At 33.9% G+C, this 26,479-nt stretch overlaps 2 protein-coding genes across 8 annotated transcripts in view; both read right to left on the bottom strand.

Moving 5' to 3' along the window:
• The window catches only part of LOC136040386 (zinc finger protein 3 homolog), a 108,681-nt gene extending 95,892 nt beyond the window's left edge, over nucleotides 1-12,789 (bottom strand). Inside the window, exons 1-2 of one of the 4 annotated variants that reach the window (XM_065724645.1) lie at nucleotides 12,681-12,789; nucleotides 341-449 (exon numbers count right to left, since the gene is read on the bottom strand). In XM_065724645.1, coding sequence (XP_065580717.1) covers nucleotides 341-449; nucleotides 12,681-12,724 — 153 coding nt within the window. In that variant the 5' untranslated portion in view covers nucleotides 12,725-12,789. Of the gene's footprint in view, nucleotides 1-340; nucleotides 450-12,654 lie in introns of all 4 variants that reach the window. The other 3 variants (XM_065724647.1, XM_065724648.1, XM_065724646.1) reach the window with 3 other exon arrangements.
• LOC136040389 (BTB/POZ domain-containing protein 6-like) overlaps nucleotides 1-26,479 on the bottom strand; it is a 396,184-nt gene that overhangs the window by 338,925 nt on the left and 30,780 nt on the right. The window lies entirely within an intron of this gene.

The raw sequence follows: 26,479 nt of genomic DNA, 5'->3' as shown, positions 1-26,479 counted from the left end.
CTAGAACATATGCTACACTCATGTTTTAAGTCATGTTTTAAGGTGTTTTAAGTTCCTAAGTCTTGTTCTGCTTTTTTTGTAATTCAGAAAATAACAATTACAAAAAGCATCAAATCTAAGTGCCATCCTAGCTAATAACTTCCAAAATCTTAAAATATTTTCATGGAAGTGCACTTTAAAACCGTCTGCTTAAATTACACTCTAGTGCTATCTATGGCAACCAAGGTCACTCTTGCAATTTTGAGCTTAAAAATGGAAGCCGTGATTACTTTAAAGAATAAATTACATTAATTGTCAAAGTAAAAATGCAACTAAGATGGTCTTGATTGGTCTACAATACCTTGGCAATATAAGAATTATTCTTTGAATCTTCGTTAATGCTCGAGAAATACGAGAACGGCTTCAAATCTACATAGCAAGGGGGCTCTTCTTCCAAAGAATCCGTCAAACTAAAAATACAGAATCATCTCTTACAACCATGTAAGTTGTACTGCTGTAATGCTTACAGCAGTAGCATTAATAGCAGTAATAGCTATAAAAAATCAATATATCTGAACTCAACGTGGAACAACACATCAGATTCACTATTTAGATTTCATGTGAATAAAACCTTGTCAATCAGTAAGTATTATGAACAATTACCTCATAAGTCCACATAATGTCAACTTGAAATTAACCACTTTTCAATTAGAACAAATAGTATAGCCTAGGCAGGTTCCCCTGCCTCTAAATGGTTTGTTTGGAGTAACTGGAAAAATGTTAATATGTCATTATATATTTCAACCCTGCCATACTCCTTGGTTCTTTACATATACCCTTTCATTTACTCCAGCTGAGTGTTGTTCTTCAAAAAGCAATCATGAACTGAATCAGTACTACAACCAAATTGTATGGTGTTTAAAGCATGCTGAGGAGATTGCTGTCCCTCAGGGGCGAGTGAGAAGAAGCACAAGAAAACCAATCTGGTCATGTGACCCTGAGCTAAAAAAAGGTGAAAAATAAAGCCAAATTGTGGCTGCAGATATGGATTGATAATGGTCGACCACTATCCGAAAATGTAATTGAAAAAAAATAAGCATGTGTTTAAGAAATGTCTTTGATCAAGTTGATATAAGGGGATAGATTGTCCTATCAACAAGAAAGAATGGGACAAAGTGATTAATTCAGCTAAATTATATAATTCAGCAAATCTTGGTTGCCCCATCTTGCCAGGTGCGTGGTCTGACCAATATTCAGTTATACTTTCGAAAGTAAATTATGCAGTGTACATGTTTTACTCAAAATTGCTTGATTTGGTTCTCCTGTCTTCCTTGACTCAGGGACAAATCCTACATGTGTCTGTTGATGCTGTAATTGCATCTGTTAAGAAATTGCAATCAAGCTCTCTTGACGTTGATGGAGCTAGTTTTTATCATCTTGAATTAAATTGCCCATCTCTGTTTTTCCATTTAAAGTTGCTTTTCCAAATGTGTATTTATTAATCTCTTGTTCCTGATAGCTTTTTCATGGAACTGTCACTTCTGCTGGTCTTAAACAAGGTAAGAGTCCATTGGACTGTTCTTTATACAGGCCTATTACAGTTGCTTGTAATCTTAGTAAAATACTTGAATATGCTCTATTTCCTTTCATCAATTTGAATGCTAATTTTGGGGAGAACCAGCTCGGTTTTTGGTCTGGCATTGGTTGCCAGCACGCTCACTGCGCTCTGACTTGCCTTCTTAAAGGTGCTTCTACTAAAGGGTATAGTCTTTCCATTTGTGCCCTTGATAATGGTGATATATGCGTTTTATGTAGTGTTACTATTGATTTGTGTGTGTGTATGTGTTTACTCCACTATTTATATTGTGATGTGAATGGGTTGTAACAATAATAATAAAAAAAAAGAAGCCATTAAATTGCAGTTAAATACAGTTAAAACAATCACAAAGCATGGCATAATTCTCTGGGTATACCTTTAAACACCTTAAATTTTAGTGATCAGGCGTGAAAGGAGATTCATTGTGACATGGCCACCAGTGGTGACTTCAAAGTTCGGAAGAGGACTCTAAGGTGTCCCAGTGTAGATGCCAACCCGTCCCCTCCACTCCAGGGTTTGAGATTGGATGGTTTGATTGCTTAAGGAAACAGTATGGATTGTTCCAAACTGGAACAACTTTTTGGAAAAGAAGGGGTAGCATTCTCATGGTTGGAAAAGAAGTGGTAGTAAAATGAGTAATTTGCAGATTAAAAATTCAGTTTTTTTAGAAATACAGATCTTAGCAAACCTTGTATTTTAGAGCAAAAAAAAATCAAAATTTTGAGTCTTGATCTTCAAATTTGTCACAGCTTAGAATTATGAATTGATTATTTCTTGTTTTTATGCTGTTTTATTTGTATGTTTTTTCATTCCAAAAAATAAAAAAATTACTGATTTGCAGTTTCTGACACTAGTAGTTCTGAAACTAGGAGCTTTGTTTATTTGCAACAAAATATCCAACTTTCATTAGACAAGCATTTAAATTTAAGACTAGCAGTCTAGTTGCTGAAACCAGTAGTTCTGAAACTAGAAGCTGGACAATAATTTTTTTGAATTTTGTGAAATTTCACCTTATACTTAGCTTGTTCAGGTTGAAATAGTAGCTTGCTCACACGTAGATGTTCTACAATGGCTAAGTTCACTATGCCTTGAAGGAGTTTCTAGGAAGATGTAATCAAGAAATTATCTTCACCTTTTTTTACTTTTAGGGCTTAGAAGATTGCATACACAGAAGGTCTACTTATATACCTATTTAAATTTTAACATCTTTTGTCAAAATTTGACAAAAAAAAATGTCAAAAAAGCTATCTTAATAGCTTTTATCTTAATTTTACACTTCCAGTCTCTTTTCCATTAGCTATAGTTTCAAAGAAATTCGATCCCTATTATCAGCATTTCAGTAGAATTTTAACTATTTCAAAGGTTTTTTCCTAAAATTTAAAACATATATTTAAAAACCTTTAAAACATAATAAATCAGGATTGAGTAAAGGTATAAGAAAAATGTTTTTTTTTGTGCCTCATTTGAGCAGAAGATCTATTTCTTAAGGTTTTCGCTTTTATAACATGGAGATTGTAAAACGCCAGTGTCCTTTGAGAGGGGAAGAAGTAGAGATAGGTACTTCAAGAACCTTCACAGAAGTTCATTAAGGAAAAACCTTCATCCACAATTTTATTGGAAAAAGTGGCCTAATTTTATTGAAACTGTTTTAAAACATCATAAAACAATTATTTATATCATCCTTAAATGTATACCACTAAATTTGACCCCCCCCCCTACTAATGGACAAAATATGTATATTCGTTTTTAATAGTGTGACTCTTTTCTCCTTATTAATTTAACAGGAATCAGTAAACGATCACAGGAAAAAAAACAGTAGCAATATTGAAAGCCCATAGACAACACAATTTGGGTAATATGCAAAATTGGATATACTTTCTAATCATCTCACTAATGTGGTAGCTAAGAAATCGATATACCTTTAAAACCAGAATTTTAATCTGGAACAAAATATAAAATTCATTTGCATTGGAAATGAACTTTGCTCGAGTGCAAATATATGCCTTGAATTGTAACTATGCAATGAATTTCCATTATTTTGAGAAACTGCTAAATTGATTTAAGTTCTTGTGAGGAATTCAGTGCATATTCGATTCAGGGCATATATATAGCACATTAGGTGGGGGAGGGGTAAAGTTCATTTCCAACAAAAGTAAATGTTATATTTAGATTCAGAATGGAATTTAGGGTCTATAGCTATCTCATTAATGAGTTAATTGGAAAATTTATCTTGGCATTATTTGTCCATTAGGAGGGAATGAGTGGTAAAGAGAAGCATTCTGTACTTAGAAATGATATGTGAGCATTTAAAATGTTTTAAATCAGTTCCCAGAATTTCATGGGGTTTCTTTGTGGGGAGTTGGAGGTAAAATTCTAATTTAGCTACTCATCACTATTTTGGAAAGGGAATGTTAGAAGAATGAAATTTTGTGAAAAGTGGCTATGCTTGGATAACATAGTGAAAAGTGACTATACTTGGATATTACCAAGTTGAAGCCCTAAAACAATTGTGTTAAGACAAATTGTGTTGTCATACTTTAGTAAAATTCTACTTTAGCTCCTTTTGGCTATCTTGAAAAGGGGTTGGGTTAAGAAAATGAAACTTTCAGGGATGGGTCTACAGACTAAAGTATGTCCCAGGAAGGTATTTTGAAGTAACTACCTCCACTCCTTCTCTGTCTAGAGGGTACTAACCTTTGATGACGTTTAAAAATATGTGTGTTCTAAAAGCGAAACCTTGCAAAGTGAGATCCTTTGCTTAGATGAAGTCCAGCAATACTGTTTCCAGCTTCACCGCTTTGCTCAATCCTAATTTATGAAGATTCAAAAATCCACAAATACGTTTCCTAAATTTTGAAAAAAAGCATCAATATGGCATAAACTCATATTCAAGTAACAGGAATGGCATTTTCAGGACTAAAATCAGGTTACCTAAATATGACAATATAGAAAAATTTTCTTTATGTCTGAGTAATAGAATATTGTCAATCAATTTAGAATACAGTATAAAGTCAAACAGAAGACTATATCATGCTTTCTGCATTTATTTAGAATGATAAGAAGTCATACAAATGACTTTGTGTGCCTCATTCTTTTACAGAGCAAACATAGATAAAGTTTTAGAGATGACTTTTTATACCTCATGCTATTACCAGGGTTTGGACAGGTCGGTTCATTTCAAATTATAGGCTCTGTCCTATTTTTATAGGATTTCCCGGGCCCAAATATAGGCCAAATATGGGATTCGGAAGTCCCCGGGATCAGATTTGTGGTAGATGGTGTGGGATGCCTGGTCACATAAATTACCAAGTTTCATCCCGATTCCTCCAATCTAAGCGTTTTCCATGATTTTAGGTCCCCCCCCCAAATTCCCCCCAATGTCACCAGATCCGGTCGGGATTTAAAATAAGATCTTTGAGACCCGATATCCTTCTAAATATCAAATTTCATTGAGATCCGATCACCCGTTCGTAAGTTAAAAATACCTCATATTTTCTAATTTTTCAGAATCAACCCCCCCCCCAAACTACCCCAAAGAGAGCGGATCCGTTTTGGTTATGTCAATCATGTATCTAGGACTTGTGCTTATTTTTCCCACCAATTTTCAGCCCAATCCCTCTAATCTAAGCGTTTTCCATGATTTTAGGTCACCCCAAACTCCCCCCCCCAATATCACCAGATCCGGTCGATATTTAAAACAAGAGCTTTGAGACACGATATCCTTCTAAATATCAAATTTCATTGAGATCCGATCACCCGTTCGTAAGTTAAAAATACCTCATTTTTTCTAATTGTCAGAATCAACCACTCCCCTCCCAACTACCCCAAAGAGAGCGGATCCGTTCTGGTTATGTCAATCATGTATCTAGGACTTGTGTTTATTTTTCCCACAAAGTTTCAGCCCAATCCCTCCACTCTAAGTGTTTTCCAACATTTTAGGTTTCCCCCTCCAAACTCCCCCAATGTCACCAGATTCAGTCGAGATTTAAAATAACAGCTCTGAGACACGATATCCTTCCAAACATAAAATTTCATTAAGATCTGATCAACCGTTCGTAAGTTAAAAATACTTCATTTTTCTATTTTTCCTGAATTAACAGGCCCCAAACACCCCCCCCAGATAGTCAAATCGGGAAAGCGACTATTTCTAATTTAATCTGGTCTAGTTCCTGATACGCCTGCCAAATTTAATAGTCCTAGCTTACCATGAAGTGCCTTAAGTAGCAAAACCAGGACCGACAGACAGACAGGCCGACAGAAATTTCGATTGCTATATGTCACTTGAATAATACCAAGTGCCATAAAAACACTATGCTACAATGAGATTAACCGAACAGACGGACCAAAGGATGATGAGGCGATAAACGATAAAAAGCTGATTCCGACAATCTTCCATGCAGGAGGGCCAACTTTGCACTTATATCAGGGACATCAAACTTACAAATTATCTTACCATTGCTATACCAAGGGGGGAGATAAAGTAAAAATTTACAATATCTGAAATAAAAAGTACAAATCTGATTAACATCATTTTTCTTTAGAAGGGGATAAAGACCATATAGATAAAGGACAGATTGATCACATAATGTAGCATATAGCCTACCCAGTGCATGTCTATTATACTTCCCTTGATTATCAACTATCTAAGAAAAGCCCATTTGAATAACTGGGCCGTATTCACATCAGCCAGCCAGCGTTCAGCCAGGAAACACATAGGTCGCAAGAACTCCAGTCTCATTAAGCAGAGACTGCTAGCCTATATACTGATCTTTGCTCATTTCGGACAGGCCCAACATGACAAAAAACAAAACATAGGCTACTAAGTCAACACAACAGCATAACCAAGGCACAAAGCATTAGTTAAGTACAAAAAGCTCAACAGTTGTAATTAATTATCAATCTACACCAAAAGACAGAAAATTGCAAATCATGAGCAATGTTCTTAGTGCTCTTCAGCCGAAAATATAGGAATAATAGGATTTTAGCCAAAATATAGGCATTTTAAAGGAGTGCATTAAAATATAGGAATTTATTGGAATTTATAGGCGAGTCCGAGCACTGTATTACAGATAGAACATAAATAAAGTCATACAGATGACTTTTTATACATCCCATTTTATAGAACAAAGATGAATAAAGTCAATCATACATATGATTTTTATAACTTTTATGTGTGCAATTATGTATTTCTATTTCTAGACAAAAGATGATCATTGCTTAACCATTTTTGAAAATCCAGCTGAAGCCAACAAAGACCCCCTAATGTGAATCACTGGAAAGGAACTTCATACGCACAATAGTTTACAAAACAACGAAGTTTCATGGTGGGTGAATCCAGCAGTCAAATCAAGCAAGCAATCAATTGCTATGAAGATTTCATTAATAAATGTCAATTTAAATTGTATTCTGTTTTCAAGTAGGCATTGTGGAATATTTATTCTCTTGAATATGCTAACAGGTACACATTTATTTGGTGCTAGACTAAAGAAAGTCTGGGTTATCTAGTTTAAAAAAGGTGTCACATTTGTTAAGATTTGTGATGTCAAAATGGCATCTGCATTATAGAGCAGTATGAATAAAGTCTCGTAGATGACTTTTTTGGTTTTCTCCTTAGAAATATATGATGCACTAAAATATCATACAGAAGAAATTATACTACCCCACTTCTATATAGAACAAACTTCAAAAAGTCATACACATGACTTTTTAATACATCATTGTATTGTAAGGCAGTATGAATAAAGTCTCACATATGACTTTTCTCTTTATATACATATGCTGCACTAAAATGTCATGCAAAAGACATTATACTATCTTTCTCTTTAATGACCAAAATAGTCATCTGTAAGATTTATTCATACTGCTCTATAATAGAATCCTAGCCCTATATAAAAAGTCACATGTATGACTCTTTTTTTTAATATGAGAGCAGGGTAATATAATGTCTTCTGTATGACACTTTAGTGCATCATTTAGGTTTAAAAAAAAAAAAACAGAAAAGTAATCTGCAAGACTATTCACAGACCTGCTGCTCGATAATAGAATCATAGCCTATATTAAAAAGTCCTCCAAATGACTATTTAGGCTACTCTATTATAATAAAAGGTAAAAAGTCAATTAAATGGCTTTTATTAGGACAATATTCTAATGCATCATCCTTTACTCTTTTTCTGGAAGTTTAATTATTATTGCATTTTTTTAACAGCATTTTTCACATCACAAATTTTTAACATGTATATTTTTGACATTCTGACACCTCTTTTGAACTAGATAACCCAGACAATCTTTAATTTAGAATCAAATAAAAGTGAAGACACCTGTTACCATATTCAAGTGAACAAATATTCTACAAAGCCAACTTGAAAATGAATACAATTTAAATTCATATTTATTAATAAAATCATTACAAAACTTGATTGTTTGCTTGGTTTGAATGCTGGATTCACCCACCATGAAACTCCAGTGTTTTTGTATACTATTGTGCTTTTGAAGTTTATTTTTGCAAGCTCCTTTACAGTGATTCACATCAGGGAGTTATTGCTGGCCTCAGCTGGATTTTCAAAATATTTAAGTAATGATCATCTTTTCTCTAGAAATATAAAAATATAATTGCATACATATAAGGTATAAAAGTCAGTTGTATGACTTCATTCATGTTTGTTCTATGAAAATGTGATGCATAAAAAGTTGTCTGTACAACTTTATTCATGTTTGCTCTATAACAGCATGAGGTATAAAAGGCCATCAGTATGACTTTACTTATGTTTGCTCTATAAAAGAATAAGACAAACAAAGTCATCTGTATGACTTTATTTAGGTTGCTCTATTATGTAGACCTAGGCTATAAAAAGCCATCTGTATGACTTTTTGTTGATTTCTCTATGTATCAGTGGGGTAATATAATTTATTCTGTACAACATTTTAGGGGGTAAAACTTTGGTTTCATCACAAACTGTCTAAACTGGAAACTATGCTGCAAAGCAGCATAGTTTCTATACTATAGCACATAGAAATGCTAATTCTAGAAGCACATATATTTCTGGTTGACCCTCCTCTTTCATAGGGCAAACTAAAAGGCAGCTGTTGTGACATTGGCCTGTGATTTAAATTTGAACCAGCAAATCAGAGTGATTAGATAAATATTATGAAAGGTAGGCAGTGCATTGTCCAGTATTGCTTATGGGTAACATCACCTATAGAATGAAGCATATTAGTTCATAAGCCCTGTACTCAGCAGGGCAAGGTCTGATTAGTTAAGCCTTGTTTGTTATGGTCATGATCTTTTATCATTGCAACCCTATTTTCAGAAAAAATTGCACTTGGTCAAGGGCAAGCTTATGTGGTGTTAAAAGTTCAAAAGGAGGATATTTTGGTTTTTGTGAGTTTTTTTTTTTTAATTACTGCATATAGCTAGATTCTGATGATTGCGCATTGTTTTTATGTTGTTATTTATTCATATTGTCTAACCCCAACATTTCCCTTGGCTTCAAAACCCTACCCACTTTATGCATTTTTACTTTGTTGAAGGGGATTTTAGAAAGCTAAAAACTTCTGTAATAATGACAAAGAAACAATATGGAATTATGAGAATCTTGATATATGCAGTATAATGCATTTTCAGAACCTTGTGATGAACATAAAGCTTTATCTTTTAGTGGATCATATAAATTAAAGGAGAAAACCAAAAAGTCATCTGGGTAAATGTTTAGTTTCATCACAAGCTGTCTAAAGTGTGTATTACTGCATATTGCAAGATTCTCATGATCATATATTGTTTCTTTGTCATTATTAGAGAAGAAAATCCATTTTTTTAACTTTCAAAATCCCCCTCTAATAAGACTAAATATGCATAAAGTGGGCTTGCTTATAGGTAACATTGCCTATAGAGCAAAACATATTAGTCCATGAGCCCTGTGGGCAGCAGGGCAAGGTTTGTATTCTATATTTATTCAACAAAGACCAATAAAACTAAAAAAAAAACCTCAAACAAGGTTTATTAAATAAACATAGAATACAGACCTCACCCTGCTGCCCACATAGCTCATGAACTGATATGCTTTGCTCTATAGGTAATGTTACCTGTGAGCAAGCCCACTTTACACATTTTTAGTTTGCCCTATGGAGGAGGAGCATCAACCAGAAATGGATGTGCTTCTTGAATTAGCATTTCTAAGTGCTCTAGACTAGAAACTAACCTGCTTCACAGCAAAGTTTCCAGCTTAGAGCACTTGTGACAAAACTAAATATTTACCATCAACTGTATAACTTTGTTCATACTTCTCTACAATAAATCGATATTTAAAAAGTCATACAGAAGACTTTTTATCATTTGCTATGTTTAGAGGAAACATAATATTGTTATTTTTTTTTTTTACTTCATAGTCCTCTCTATATAAAAGCAAATGATAATATTTATTGCTTAGTACATAAAGGATCAATGACTTTAATAGTCAAATATTGCTCACCCCCTAACCCTTTTCCAAGATAGTGAAAAGTAGCCAAAATAGAATTTTACTACCAAACTGTTTTACTACCAAACAAGAATTTTACTACCTAGCAGTAGCATAGTTGTTGAATTTTGGCACAAATGTATAGTCTAGGCTGACAGATTTCAAAATCTTTAGAGCCTAATTGTTCTAACTAGCTTAAATACAATACTGGGCAATATTTCTATGATTAATCTTAGCCCTGATATCAGAAATCAGTAAAATTCTTGTTGAGTGACTTCTGGCTATCTAACAAAGGGGTTAGGTTAGGAAAATGAGACTTTCAGGGATGGGTTTACAAGACAAAGTATATCCTATGAAGGTATTTTAAAGTACCCACCCCCACTCCTTCTCCCTCTAGAGAACCCTGAAATTTGCCTACATGACAATTTGCTTCTGCCTTTACCCAAAATTCAGGCACCTCCTCACCAGATCCTCCATTGTATGAAGTGCTTTTCCCTATGCCTGATCTGTCAGTAGGTGAATTAATGGTTTTCAATAGCCTTGAGAAGCTTGATGTAAATAAGTCAAAGGGACCAGACAGTGTTCATCCACGTCTTCTTAGGGAGTGTCGAAAAGCTCTCAGCTACCCCCTGTGCATGCTGTTCCAGTTATCTCTTCAAAATGGGGAACTACCACATGATTGGAAAACATCTTATATAACCCTGATCCATAAAAAGGGACAAAGAGACTCAGCAGAGAATTACCATCCCATAAGCATCACCTCTGCAGTTGTTAAGGTGCTTGAGAGATTTGTTAATAAAGCTCTAATTGAACATCTTGAGGTCAATAATATCCTTTCCACATCACAACATGGTTTCAGATCTGGTAGATCTGTGGACACTAACCTTATCCAAACATATGAATTAGTGACTACACTGCTTGATGAGGGTTTTCCTGTTGACATGATTCTTCTTGATCTGTCCAAAGCATTCAACAAAGTTTGTCATGAATTCCTCATAATCAAATTGAGGGCTGCAGGTATCAACAAAGGTGTTGTACAGTGGATTATGGGCTTCCTTTCTGAAAGATCACAGAGTGTCAGAGTTTTTGATTTGCAAGGAACTCCTCATTTCTCTTCTCCCACAACTGTATTAAGTGGCATGCCCTATTCTTGGACCAACACTTTTCAACTTCTATATTAACGAATTACCCACCCTTCTTTCAAATCTTATTACCCTTTACGCTGATGACTCAAAACTAGTTGGAAAAGCGGCAACTCCCTCTGACCAGCAATCAATTCAAACAGATCTTAATAGTCTAGTAAGATGGGCTAACATGTGGCTTCTGACTTTCAATGTTGACAAATGTCATGTAATTCATTTTGGCAAAAATAACAAGCATCATAAGTATTTCCTTCAAGACAACTTCCTTTCTGCTGTTTCTGATGAAAGAGATCTTGGGGTTATTGTAGATCACCAATTAAAGTTTAGCAGCCATGCTAAGTCTGTTTCATCTTCTGCAATAAAACCCTTGGTATCATAAAAGAACCATCTCCAGCCAACACCCTAGAGTTCTTATGAAGTTATATAAGGTGCTTGTACGTCCACCCCTGGAGGTTGGAATGTCATTGGCAGCCCCTTTCTTCAAAAAAGATAGGAAGTTGCTTGAGGATGTCCAGCATTGTGCCACTAAGATGGTTACCAACATGAATAAATTTCCATACGAAGAAAGACTACGTCATTTGAAGCTGCCAATGCTGACATACCAACGGAAAAGGGGTGACATTATTTTAACCAAAAAAATCCTCTCTAAAAATACCCTTCCCAGTCTCTTTGCACAGCCCTTGCATTCTGGTACTAGAGGACATTCTTTGAAGCTCTCCATGCAGCATTCCACAAGTAGACATAGAAGCCACTTCTTCAGCCAAAGAATCATCAATATGTGGAACCAGCTCTCTGAAGAAACAGTTTCTGCTACTTCAATTGACATGTTCAAGTCCCACCTTGATAGGGAATGGCTCTGCCAGGAGTTCCTTTACAATTGGGAAGCTGCAGAGCCCTCCACAAGAGTCTAATCTAACAGCCACAATCTATACCAAACAAATTCTTTTTTTTCTCATGGAGCATCACAAGGATGGATAATCCTTATATTGCTCCAAGCTGCAATTTAAGGTAATTTTAAGGTATGACAGGTCTATATATATTGAAATTTTGACAAAACAACATTTAACCTGAATTTTCAGTTAGGCTACTAGTTGCTTTTTCTTAGCCTTTAGTTCTGAAAATTCAATTAATGTTATTTGAGTAGAAATCTGAGCCATATCAATGATTTTTTCCAAAATTTAGGATATGAATTTGCATATCTTTATAATCTTATCAATTGGGATTGAGCAAAGTTGTGAAGCTGAAAACAATCTTGTTGTACTTCATTCAAGCAAAAGATCTATTTTGTATGATTTCACTTTTATAACACACATATTTTGAAGGTCATCAAAGGTCAGGGCCCTTTAGAGGGACAAGGAGTGGAGGTGGGTACTTCAAAATACCTTCCCAGGACATACTTTAGCCTGTAGACCCATCCCTGAAAGTTTCATTTTCCTAACCTCACCCCTCTCTGAGATAGCAAGAAGTCAATCAACTAGAATTTTACCCAGAAATAAACTATATTCCTCTCACTCTGCTTCAACATATTCTTCTTTCCTTAGTTCTGTGAGGCTCATGCCTGCAAAATTTTAAATAGTTGAAAAATTTAACGCTGTCTATTGAACATTGTTTCGTAACGTTGATCAGTTGATTTTTGAATTACTAATTTGGTGCCAGCGATGAAAGAATTGAGAGCGACGGCTCTTGAGAGCAAAGCCGACAGGTAGTCTCTGTGTGAGGCAAAGCAGCATAGGCTTTTCAAAATGTATAAAATGAGCATTCTCACTTCTTTATTATATCTATCTTCAATCTTAGCGTATATAAGGTGGATAGATACAGGGACGTCGTTCGGGAGGGGTAAGTAGGACGGCAGTTTCTCCCCCAATAATGTGCAGAAAAAAAATATTACATATTCTATGCCCCTTGGCTTTCCAGATATGGACCCTTCTTCCCTCATAAACATGCGGGATATTCACCCTGAATAGGCATACAGTAAATAGTAATTAAAATTAGTATAACAGTTCTGTGAGCCATTTGAAGGCAACTGGAGACCAAAAAGTAATTCAAATATGCTCAGATCACATAATAGTCTTTTTGACTTTCAAATTCTTGGTAAACAATAACTTTTGCGAGAGTACAAGTTTATATTATTATTGGAAACAAAGTATAAATATATACTTTGTTTTTTTTTTGTTTTTTTGTGTTTTTTTTTGTGTTTGTGCTGTTGCATTGGTGATTTCTCTTTTCATGATATATATATATATATGTATATATATATATATATATATATATATATATATATATATATATATATATATATATATATATATATATATATATATATATTTTTATGAACAGAAGCAAAAGGTTTCTCCAAACATGACACCTATCTATAGCGCTTAGTTTGGGAAGTTCCCTGGTTGTTACAACAACAGTTTCTCGTCCTGATGCGCTAAACGTTTGTCATTGCGTATGTGAGAATGCGGGTTCACAAAGAGTGGCTTAGTTTGTTTGGTTTTATACGAGTTTCAAAATTCTTTAATGCAGAGTATAGGATGTTTCACTACTGTTCGTTTATTTTTATTATGTAATTAGAAATAATTAATAATATTTCGAAACCAATTGGATATTGTTTTGCTACTTTCGAAAAAAATCATGGTACCTCCTGTAATCTTTACTGTTTACAAACCTTTTTACTCTCTCAGCAAATTTTGAAAAATTCAGTTAAATTAGATAAAAATTCCTTGCTTCATTTAGTTGGGAGGAAGAACCTTCTATTAGGTAATAGATTAAGCTAACATTTAATAGAAAAACATATATGGTGAATTGGCTGTTGTTCCTCTTCTAAAATTGTAACAACCAGAAAAACTGTCCCTTGTGATACTAATCCTTGAAATTCTGCGCAGGAATCAATCCAACAAGTTTGACAAACAACAATCTCAATTTCTTTTTTCATTGAAAATGTTAGCTAACAAAACATCTTTTGTTCCTAAAAATGCTATTGCTCATCAACGAACTTTTGCTAAAAAAAAAGCTGTTGAATACCGTTTCCAGAAAATCCCTAATAGTTTTCTATACATCTTGACGAATAAAAAGTCTAACTTTCGAAGTATCCTTGATCAACGAAGAAAGCCAAGAAAATAGATATTGAAAACAACAGGTTAAGGTTGGTCGGAAGAAAATATATAATCAAGTGAATTTCATCCATATATAACAAGACGTCTCAAGCGATTGGAAGAGGAAAAACGTTAACTATAACAAACAAACAAATTAAAAAAAATAAAGTTAAACGAAAACCAATTAAAAAATTCACTCAATGCATAAGATAATAGTAAATAACAAGGGCAATATCTTTTTTTTACTAAAACTTCTAAATAAACTAAGTCCAAGCACTGTCGGGGTCAAAAAATATTAGGTCAATCAGCTTTAAAAAGTGAACTACCTATCTAAATAAATTTTTCTTTTCGATTTTTATTTATTAATCCTATATACTTAAATATTACACTTCAACCTTTTGCATTAAAAGTTCCATTAAGATTGGTTATGAAAAACTTTCTCAACAAACATTTTGGTTTTCCCTGGAGTAATGCTTTACACCCTTTAGTATGCAAAAAAGAAAAAAGGAAACATGTGAAGAGAACTCAAGAAATCACAAAATCAAGAAAGTGCGATAACGGAGCTTGAACAAGCAAAAACACTTTTCCGAAGAGTGGTTCTGGCTGGCTATTTGGTATATGGCTTTATACCAGAAGAAAGACGGCAAGAGAATAGTCTTTTTGTCTTATTAAACTAGTTTATAGTACCTCTTAGCAGGTTTCTCCATTCCAATTATTCTACTGGATGCTTCAAAAGACAAATGCTTCAAAAGGCTTTCTTATTTTTCACTTATTTGCCTAAAATAAGTAGACGATTTTCAAAAATTGAGTCTATGTAGACGATTTTCAAAAATTGAGTTGTGCTATCCAGCGCAAAGGCATTTTCATTTCTTTTACCTTACCGCATTATGTGTATTTTTGGAAACGATTCACAAATTCAGAAATTTCAATTTCATTTTAAAAAAAATTTCAAAAAAAATTTGGTTCACCAAATATTTTCTAGATTTCCCCACACAGTTCCTCAATTATTATCTTGTAAGAAAATTTTAAATGATGGATCCTATCATATCTATACAAAAAACGACTTTTTATATAAAAATCCCGTTTTATAGTAAAATACCCTTATTTTCGTTTTTAGTTTTCTGTATCAGGTGCTACTTTTTAAGTCAGAATACATATGAAAACTTGCCTCTCATAGATGTTTTGTAGTAAAAGGTTACATCGTGCTTTCAGGCATTTCACTCTCTGATTTACGCTGATATATTACTCCCTGTCGCAAAACAGGAGTGTGAGTCTTTTCTTTTCTGAAACCTTAATAAATATCCACCCTTAACATTAACTATGATTTATTCTTTATCTAAGGATGAAGGTGCTTAAGCGTTTTACACTGCGTTGCACCACACATCTTGTCTCAATATTTATATAGACACTGAAAAGGTAACCGTTTAGGCACTGTTTCTTTCCCTTTATTATTTAATACTGAAAATTCTTATGCCTATACAGCTGATCTTTTTTCTGTCTCGATTGCGAGTCTTAACTTGTGGCTCATCTGCTATGTAGACGATTTTCAAAAATTGAGTTGTGCTATCCAGCGCAAAGGCATTTTCATTTCCTTTACCTTACCGCATTATGTGTATTTTTGGAAACTATTCACAAATTCAGAAATTTCAATTTCATTTAAAAAAAAATTTCAAAAAAAATTTGGTTCACCAAATATTTTCTAGATTTCCCCACACAGTTCCTCAATTATTATCTTGTAAGAAAATTTTAAATGATGGATCCTATCATATCTATACAAAAAACGACTTTTTATATAAAAATCCCGTATGTTGAAACTTGACTATCTTTGGTCACTTGAGCCAACATAGAAAACTGTGGAAATTATGTTGAATTTTGAAGTGTTTAGTTTTTGTCTTTATCATAATTTTCTCTTGTTCTTTTTTCACCTTTAGCTCTGTCTTTTGTATGACGGGCTTTCAGATAAAGAATGCAATTTGAACTAAGTAAAAGAAAAATTTAAAACAAAGAAGAAAACTGAAAGAGACTTCCAACCAGTGACAAATACTAATGTCTACAAACAAAATAAAACAAAAATTACGATCCGATACATCTCAAATCAATATAAGAAAAATAGAAGAAAAGAATTAGCACTAAAATGGATCCAATTTTAAAGCTAGTTACAGGGACATGAGTCTTCTCACAAGCTTTATAAGCACTCTGATTTCTAAACATAAATGCATTTTTGGTGTATGTTAGAATATAAAGAAGATTTCGCTGAATAAAAAGAAAACAACTTCCAAATTTTAACTAGGAAAGGAAGATATTGAGCAAGAAACGCGTCAGCATAATGACCCTTAGTTCTGAAGAGAAGTCTATAGAATATTAAGACTTAACACGAACAGATAATCTTTGCTCTTTATAAGCTTTATCTCCGCTTATTACTTTCATTTGGGAAAACTTGCTTTAAAAAAAATATAATTGTCATTCAAAGGTAACTTCTAATGCGGTTCGTTTTTCATAGTCACGCTATTAAATGGCAAAATGAAAAATGTTTTTATCTGAAAACCGCGCGGCAATCTATTCAGATAGGAAATTGCCGCTTATAAGTAACCTACTTCCAAGGACCAGCAAATGAGCAAGTTTGTTAGTAGCTGCATTAGAAGTGGCTATTTCGTCGAAGGCTCATACAATTTCTTAGTAACAAGAAAATTTTCTGCTGTAAGAAGAAAAATTTTTCTTTGAGTCTTGTGCTACAGGCCAAATTATCTTAAACTAGTGTAAATGACTTCACAGCAGGGTTACCTACAACATTTGATGCTATAGAAAATTGTTTCTTTATTTCTGGATAATAGAATGTTGTTAATTACCAATATAATGAAAGCAGTGTAAAGGTAATCAAAAGAAAATATTGTCTCTTTTTTAATTAGCCTATAGCCTATAGAATAAGAAAAGTGTCACACAGATGAATTTATATTGGCCTATCTTGTTCTATTTTAGAGCAAACATAAATAAAGTTATAAATATAACTTTGGTAAAATTCTAGTTAGGCCTAATTGATGTAGCCTAGATAACTTTGAAGACCACACTGCCTTTTCATGATGAAAGTAAAACAGTTCAAAATAGGGATGAAACCTTTTTATTGACAGTAAATAGATATATGTTATATGTTTAAATATATATTATTGACAGTGAATTAGATGTATAGAATATATATATGTGTTCAAAATATCCAGTTAAATAATTTTATATCTATTCACTGTCAATAAAAAGGTTTCATCCCTATTTTGAACTGTTTTACTTTAGTTAATTGACTTCTTGCTATCTTGGAAAGGGTTTAGGTTAGGAAAATGAAACTTTCAGGGATGAGTCTGCAGGCTAAAGTATGTCCTGGGAAGGTATTTTGAAGTACCCATCTCCACTCCTTCTCCCTCTAGAGGGCCCTGAAATTTGCCTACATGACAGTTCTATACCTATTGAAATTTTGACAAAACAACATTCTACCTTAATTTTCAGTTACTAGTTGCTTTTTCTCTGCCTTTAATTCTGAAAATACAATTCCTGTTATTTGAGGAGAATATTAAGCCTTATCAATGTTTTTGTTGTTTTTTTTTAATGTGGGAAATGTATTTGTATATCTTTAAAACCTTATAAAATGGGATTGAGCAAAATTATGAAGCTGAAAACAATTTGTTGTACTTCAATTAAGCAGAAGATCTATTTTGCAAGGTTTCACTTTTATAACACACATATTTTTAAAGGTCATCAAAAGTCAGGGCACTCTAGAGGAAGAAGGAGTGGAGGTAGGTACTTTAAAATACCTTCCCCAGATATACTTTAGCCTGTGGACCCATCCCTGAAAGTTTCATTTTCCTAACCTAAACCAATTCCAAGATAGGTTAAACTGTTTTCTCTTAAGGACAGTATAGAAAAAGTAATACAAATAGCTTTTGGCTTTCCGTATATGTTGTGAAACTGTCTGTAAAAGTATGCAATACATATTTAAAGCAGAAATGTATATTTGGTTTTATATCATTGTTGGGTAAAACTCTAGTTGAGTGACTTCTTGCTATCTCGTAAGGGGTTAGGTTAGGAAAATGAATCTTTTGGGGATGGGTCTACAGACTAAAGTATGTCCTGGGAAAATGAAACTTTCAGGGATGGGTCTACAGGCTGAAGTATGTCCTAGGAAGGTACTTTAAAGTACCCACTTTCACTCCTCCCTCTAGGGAGCCCTGAACTTTGCCTAAATGACAAGTCTATACCTACTGAAATTTGGACAAAACAACATTTTACCTTAATTTTCAGTTACCAGTTGCTTTGTCTCTGCCTTTAGTTCTGAAAAATGCAATTCCTGTTATTTGAGTAGAATTCTGAGCCATGTCAATGTTTCTTTTTTTTTTAATTTAGGAAATGTATTTGCATATCTTTAAAACCTTATAAATTGGGATTGAGCAAAGTTGTGAAGCTGAAAACAATTTTGTTATACTTCATTCAAGCAGAAGATCTATTTCACAAGGTTTCACTTTTATAACACACATACTTTGAAGGTCATCAAAGGTCAGGGTCATCTAGAGGGAGAAGGAGTGGAGTTAGGTACTTCAAAATACCTTCCTTACTTAGCCTGTATATACCTTAGTGTATAATACCTGTGTAATACCTTCCTTAGCTTACTTAGCCTGTAGACCCATCCCTGAAAGTTTCATTTTCTTAATCTAACCCCTGTCTGAGATAGCAAGAAGTCAATCAACTAGAATTTTACCCACTGTTGGTATAATTTGTCACAATCAACATATTTCAATGTAGGTATTATAGATGATGACCTTAAAGTCATACAAAAGACATTATACTGCCCCAGTTCTATATAAAGACAACAACAAAATGTCTTATAGGTTATCCTGCCATAATGACATTACAACTTCTGTAAAATAGTATAGGGTCAGGGGGGAGGGGCTGTTTGTTTTGGAGAGAAGACCAAAAATGCTCAGAAGAAAAATGTCTGTGTGGGAAGGCTCAGAGACTTGTCCTTTCTCATTTCTGAGGGAGGGGATCAATTTAGGAGAGAAAGCTAAGAATGCCCAGAATTGAAAATAAATGGGATCTACCTCAATTCAAAGGCTCAGAGACCCCTTCTTCCCCATTTTTGCAGATACCTAGAGGGGTGGGGAACCAAAATTGTAAAAATATACTAGACAAATTTTGTTTAAAATATGTTTTGTATATTCCTACATAAATTTTATAATATATAAAGAAAACTAAAAAATTCATCTGTATAACTTTATTCATGTTTGCTCTGTACTAGAATAAGGTATAAAAACCCATTTGTAACCCTATTCATATTTGCTCTATCATAGAATAAAGTATGAAAAGCCCTCTCTATGTCTGTATTTATGTTTTCTCTATAAGAGAATGAGATACATAAAGTCATTGTCTATGCCTTTTTGTCATTTTCTACATAATGAGAGACAGCATGGTATTGACTTTTGTTTGGCTTTATACTTCTTTCTATATAATACTAAATGACTGTTTTTGATGCTTAATATATAAAGGATCAATGACTATTATAGGCAAATGTTGCAAACTCTAACAACAAACAGTGTAGCCTGAATAAGATAGACCAGACAATATGAAAAGGAGTGATTTAGACAGAAGACTAGAATTAGGTGTGTTGAAAATTACTTCATTGGTAATATGCAGAATAGTTGTAATTAACATATTTTTGCTATAATTCCACTGTTATGACAGTGAATACATAGCTTGATTTTTTAAATGTTCTTTCACCATATTGCATAAAGCTATGTTAGTAAGCACTTAGCTTGATACATTTGAAGATTTTCTACTCAGTTTGTCCTTAGTCTCCTCTATTTTATGTGAAGTAAATATGCCTGTGGAACCTAAACCAGTAAACCAAAGGTACATTCTTAAAAGCCATTTTTACACCTGCAGTTTTAACTTTCATTCCAAGTTAATTCTGCTAGTTATGGCAAATTAAATTTGCCTTGTATTTTTATCTATGGTGTAGGGTGTGGAGCCTCTGCTGATACACCCAGCACAAGTAAAAGGAGTAATTTTTTCATTCTGCTTCTACTAGACAATATCTGTGCAATTTTACAGTTCAGCTGACTGAATAATATATAACAATAAATACTTTGTTTTTATCAAGGGGATCCTTATTGGTGCCTTAGATTGGATGTTTGGGGTTTCCTAAGATGACAATTAATGCAAGAATCCAAATACCTTCTCACAATGAAGTAAATATTTTTGAAGAAGAACAAGTTTCTCAAATGATGCTGAACTTTCTTCAAACCATAATGGCTTCTAAGTGACAAATTATGATATAGATAGAGAACCTTTGGGCAGCAGAACCAAAACTTCCTCCTTGTAATATACTGAAGAGTTTATGATTAAACGAAGGACCATTTCATCAATAGCAAAAAAGTCAGCTCCCCCCTGAAAGGTCTTGAAGGGGCCAAGTAAAGGTGTCTTGTTCTACAGCAGTTCTAACATTGCCAAACTAAAGGAATGATTTATTTGGCCATGGACTCTCTCCTCCTTAGATACTGATTGGAAAGACTCAACCAAATGAATTATAATAGTAACAGGCACAGATTCACTTTTAACCAGTCATGACAAGGCATCAAAAAATTCTCTTCCCTGGTTCATAAATCACAAGGAACTGGATTTTTTGTCTACTCAGAGAAAATCATGTTTCTGCTTCTTTCTCCTTCTTTAAGGCTTAAGATTTCTGCTTTTGAGCTCCTGACAAACTAACGATAACAAGCAAATAAGATGTTGAATCAACCAGATCACAAACAATTCTGTCACTCCCATTCCAATCCTTCCCCAACCCAGTTTACATTAGGATAATGATTTTGTTTCAACTAATGCAAATTTCTCATAAGCCTTAAGTAGGTTAATGGCTAATAGGCATTCAGTAATTTCAAAACAACTGAACAGAATAGATTATGACATTATGCTAACTAATGCTAGTGTCGCATATCTTACTACTGCTAGTATTAGTTCTGCTAAGGGTAAGGGTATTAAGGTTAAAATTTTTAGTAAATATTGAGAAGAAAATCAAACTAGATCAAAAATATTATTTGTATGCTGGTTGTCAAAAGGCATATCAGCAATATCTCAGGAAAGATATGGAGTATTAAGTTGAATCTTTTAGGACATGTTGAGTATTTTGAGGCATGTTAAGGGAGATAATGGATTAACCAATAGACAGTATGTGCATATTGCTGCAACTATTACTGCCATGGCACTATTACTGGTGTCACTACTACTACTACTGCCAAGGGTAAGGGTTTTAAGATGAAAGTTTCAGGGAATATTGAAGAGGATGTTGAACTAACCAAAACGCATTATGTTTATGGAGGTTATCAAAAGGGTGGATAAGCAACATTCTGGAACAGCTTGGAGCATTAAGTTGAAACTTTCAGGGGATATTGAGTTTGTTACTGAACTAACCAACTGGCACAATGTGTATGCTTCTACAACTGCTACCTGCTGCTGCTTCTACTAAGGATTGGAGTATTATGGTTAAAGAAGTAGTAATGTTGCAGCTACTAGTACTACTATTTTAAAGCTAAGGGTAATTAGATGAAACTTTCAGGAATTGTTGAGGGGATGTTGAACTAAGTTGAAACACAAATGTTGAAGTAATGAAAAGGCATAATGTGCATATTCCTGCAACTGCTGCTTCTACTGCTGGTCTTTAGGGAATGTTGAGGTGGACCTTGAAGAAAACTTTCAGCTTTTGTTGAGGGGATGTTGAAATATTTAAAAACTTAATATGTCAATACTACTACTGCTCCCATTGCTAATATAAGTACTTTTGTTTCTAAGGCTATGGGTATTTAAGTAAAACTTTCAGGGACTGGGGAGGAGAGTATTGAACTATACCAAAATACAATATGTGTATACAGGTTGTCAAATGTGTGTATCAGCAATATCTCAGGAATGACTTAATTATATTGAAACTTTCAGAGATTTTGAGGGAGATGAGGAACCAAATCAAAACATGATATATGCATGTAGGCTATCTAAAGTCTGTATCAGCAATGTCCAAGAAATGCCTTTAGGTATTCATCTTAACTTTTTTAGGGCTGGTAATATTACTAGGTTTATTGGTTCTACTTTTTGTATTTCTTCTGCTTTTGCTGCTTATACTGTGGAACTGAATTGACATAGTTTTTATGCATCCAGGTTGTCAAAATGGCATGGACAGGATATCTTAGGACTATAGAACTAAATCAAAAGAGTTTTAATTTATACAGACCATGTAAATGGCATAGATACTATATTTCAGGCCACTATGTAAATGCTGGCTGTCAAAAAATGTATCAGCAATATCTGAGGAACAACTGATTGTATCAAGCTGAAAGTTTTGGGGACACAACTATTACTACTACTGCTACTACTGAACCAAATCAGATGATTTAGATGCATCCAAGTTCTCAAAATGGCATACATACAGTGGTTCAGGATCAGAATTGGGTATTATTTTATTCATGGGAAGCTGAGGGGGGGATGTAATATTAAACCAAAAGGCACTATGTTTATCTAGATTGTCAAAAGGGCATATGTGCAATATCCTAAGAAGAACCACGGATGTTATCTTGGAATTGTCAAAGCATGTTATTGGGGATTTTGAAACAAATCAAAAGAAAGTTTGTCCATCCAAGTTTGTCTTAAGGGTGTATATACAATATCTTTGGTATGACTAAAGGTGTTAAGCTGAAACTTTCAGGGTGTGTTAAAGGGGATGATTAATTAAATATGTATCTTAAAACGGTGCGTCTGCATTGTCTCTGGGATCACTAAGGACATTAAAGTGAATCTTTCAGGGAATGTTTGGGCAGATACTGAACTAAATCAATATATACTAACTACATGCAGGTTGCCAAAGAGGCATATAAGTAACAGCTCAGAAAGGACATGGGGTAGCCTATTAATTAAACCTTTCAGGTTTGATATAGCTACTACTGCTACTTCTTCTACAAACTACTAACACTTATGCCACAACTACTACTGCTATTGCGATTTTTTATGACTGTAACTGTGACTCTGACTGCTTTTATTTGTGACTGCATGTGACTACAAACGCTTGCTATTATGACTGACTGCTTTGAACTGCAATTTTGACTAAATTCTATTGTGACTGGAGCAACTAATTGCATGTGCAGTTAATCTCAACTGTGACTGCAACTACTTAAGGCTGTGGCTGTGAATACTTGACACAGTGACTGTGACTACTTCTAACTGCATTCAAGGTTGTAAAATTTGGTTAGAATTCTATTGACCCTATAGAACCCCAAAGATTATGCAGATTTCCAGCCCATATATTTTCGGTATTTTTTCCCTTACCAATCGATGCAAAGCATTATAATTCAACTATTATAAAGAATTGTCTCAAAATTAAGAATCAACCAGAACACAAATAGTAAGTCAATATCTGGATTCTTATTGAGATTAATTTTTAAAAAAGATACATTTTAACTGAAAGTAAGGAGAAACAATAAAATCCAAAATGAACTGAAGTTATTGTGTATGTGAAGGAGCTGTCACCCCCCTCAATACCTTGCTCTTTATGCTAAAGCTTTTAGCACTTTTAAAAGCTTTCTGACTAGGCTATTTATTGTAGTTTCTGTTCTTTTTGTGTTTCATTTATTTACTGATATTGATTTGTGGTAGTTTAAAGCTTGAAAAATTATTTAACCTTATTTCTACCCATTTTTGGTTTAATTTGCCAAAGAAATTAAATTTACTATTTCATTTTCCTCATAAAGTTTCTTTTTTAGATAAAGTTCTTTTGAAGTTGATTTCAGTCCCTTTTTAATTGACATAGTCTTCATTGGAAAAGAAAAAAAACATTTTAAATCTTTTGTAATCTTAATTTTTTTCATTTAAATCTAAATCTTTTGTAATTAAAAGATTTTTGCAAATTTCAAGTAATGAACAATGCAGCACAATAGTAACCGAAACTCTGAAAACAGAATTTTGGTATCAAAAGACATAATAAAATAATTAGCTAAATTTGCTGATTCCAAATTTCAAAAAGCTCATTCAGTTTAGTGTTAACCATCAAAAGCTAAAAGCCTGAGAAGATTTGCCTGTCGTTCAAAAAAGGTGAGAAACACTCCCTATAAGTCAAGGAATATTTATGAAAATCACACCATCAGATTAACCATATCCAAAAAGCCTATATTAGAAGTTTCAAGTTCTTGTCTGCAAACATGTGGATTTTTTATTTTTATTTTTTGCCAGAAGAAATATCATGGATGTCTTTTTGTTTGATTTCCTCAGGGGTAATCATATCAAACCAATAGTCCTAGAACACTGAGAAAGGACTCATTTGAACAGGAAATATAAGCTCTAGTACCCTGTTTAAGTGACCAAAAAGATTGGAGGGAAATTAGCTCCCCTCCCACCCCCTTTTCCCAAATTCGTCCTATCAAAATTTTGAGACTGCCATTTTGTTCAGCAGAGTTGAAAAGCCCAGTAATTATGCCTTCTGGGCAACATACCTCCCAACAGCCCCTGGAGAAAAGTCTCCAAGTCATGAAATTTCTGCCTTGTTTATATAGTATTTGTTACAGGTAGGCTTAAGGATAAAGACATTTTTCAAGAGCAAGAGGAGAGGTGAATTTTCTGCGCAAGGGATATTTATAGGGGATAATTTTCTGTGGGACGAAAATTTCTAGAGGTGAACTTTCTAGGAAAATTTTACACTAAAGGGATTTGACAGAATTCTGATAGAAAATTCTTTTTATTAGTCTTACTTCTCTTTGTTGACAATTTTACATTTGCAGATTATTCTGGCAGAATTATCGTGGGGCTATTTTCAGCTTTTTTGGATTTCCAGGAATAAATTTCCATGGAAGAGGGGATTTCTAGAGTGATGGGGGAATTGATTACAATTTTTTTTTGGGGTAAAATTCTAGTTAATTGATTTTTTACTATCTCAGAAAGGGTTTAGGTTAGGAAAATGAAACTTTCTGGGATGAATCTACAGGCTAAAGTATGCCCCAGGAAGTTATTTTGAAGCAACTACCTCCACTCCTTCTCCCTCTAGAGGGCCCTGACCTTTGATGACCTTTAAAAATATTTGTGAAATAAAAGTGAAACTTTGCAAAATATATCTGCTTAATTGAAGTACAACAAAATTGTTTTCAGCTTCATAACTTTGCTCGATTCCATTTTATAAGGTTTTAAAGACATGCAAATACATTTCCTAAATTTTGAAAAAAAACATTGATATGGCTCAAAATTCTACTTAAATAACAGGAATTGTATTTTCAGAACTAAAGGCAGAGAAAAAGCAACTAGTAACAGAAAATTAAGGTAAAATATTGTTTTGTCAAAATTTCAATAGGCTTAGACCTGTCATGTAGGCAAATTTCAGGGCCCTCTAGAAGGAGAAGGAGCGGAGGTGGGTACTTTAAAATAGCTTCCTGGAACATACTTAGCCAGTAGACTCACCCCTGAAAGTTTCATTTTCCTAATCTAAACCCTTTCCAAGACAGCAAGAAGTCAATTAACTGGAATTTTACCTTTTTTTTTTTATTAAAGTATGCTAAGGAGGATTTTTCAGGCTGAAACGTCTGCAAGAAATTTTGCATGGGAGGGGGATTTCAATGAGGATAGAATTGTCCATAGGGAATTTTAAGGGGAAGGGGGTTACATAGGACGAAAATTCCAAGGAATAGTTCTCCTCGGGGGAGGGAATTTTCCATGGAGGGTAAGCCAGATTTACCAGCAATATCAGAAAACGATCAGAGATTTAATAAAAAATAGTTTTTTTAACCTGAAAGTAAGGAGCAACATTAAAACTCGAAACAAATAAAAAATGCTTCTGTACATGAAAGGGTTGTCCCCCTCCTCAATACCTTGCTCTCTGTGCTAAAGCTTGACTACTTTCCCCAATTTTTTTTTGGAAAAGTTCCTGAAACACAAGGACCATTTAACTGAAACAGAAGGGGAAAAATGAGGTATTTATAACTTACGAGTGGGTGATTGGATCTTAATGAATTTTGATATTTAGAAGGACATCGTGACTCAGAGCTCTTATTTTAAATCCTGACCGACATTAAGCCTCTGATTTTCCTTTTAAATCAATCTATTGGTTCTTAGAATTTTGTTAGAGCTCATACCATATGAGCTCTTGGCTCTTAGCTCTTCTTGCCTCGTCACAAGTGCCATATGAGCTCTTAGCTCTTGTTGTAGATAGGAGCT

This window comes from Artemia franciscana, chromosome 20, assembly GCF_032884065.1.
Source record: "Artemia franciscana chromosome 20, ASM3288406v1, whole genome shotgun sequence".
Classification (NCBI taxonomy): domain Eukaryota; kingdom Metazoa; phylum Arthropoda; class Branchiopoda; order Anostraca; family Artemiidae; genus Artemia; species Artemia franciscana.
The sequence above is the reverse complement of the archived record's forward strand: the minus strand, read 5'-3'. Positions and strand labels throughout refer to the sequence as shown.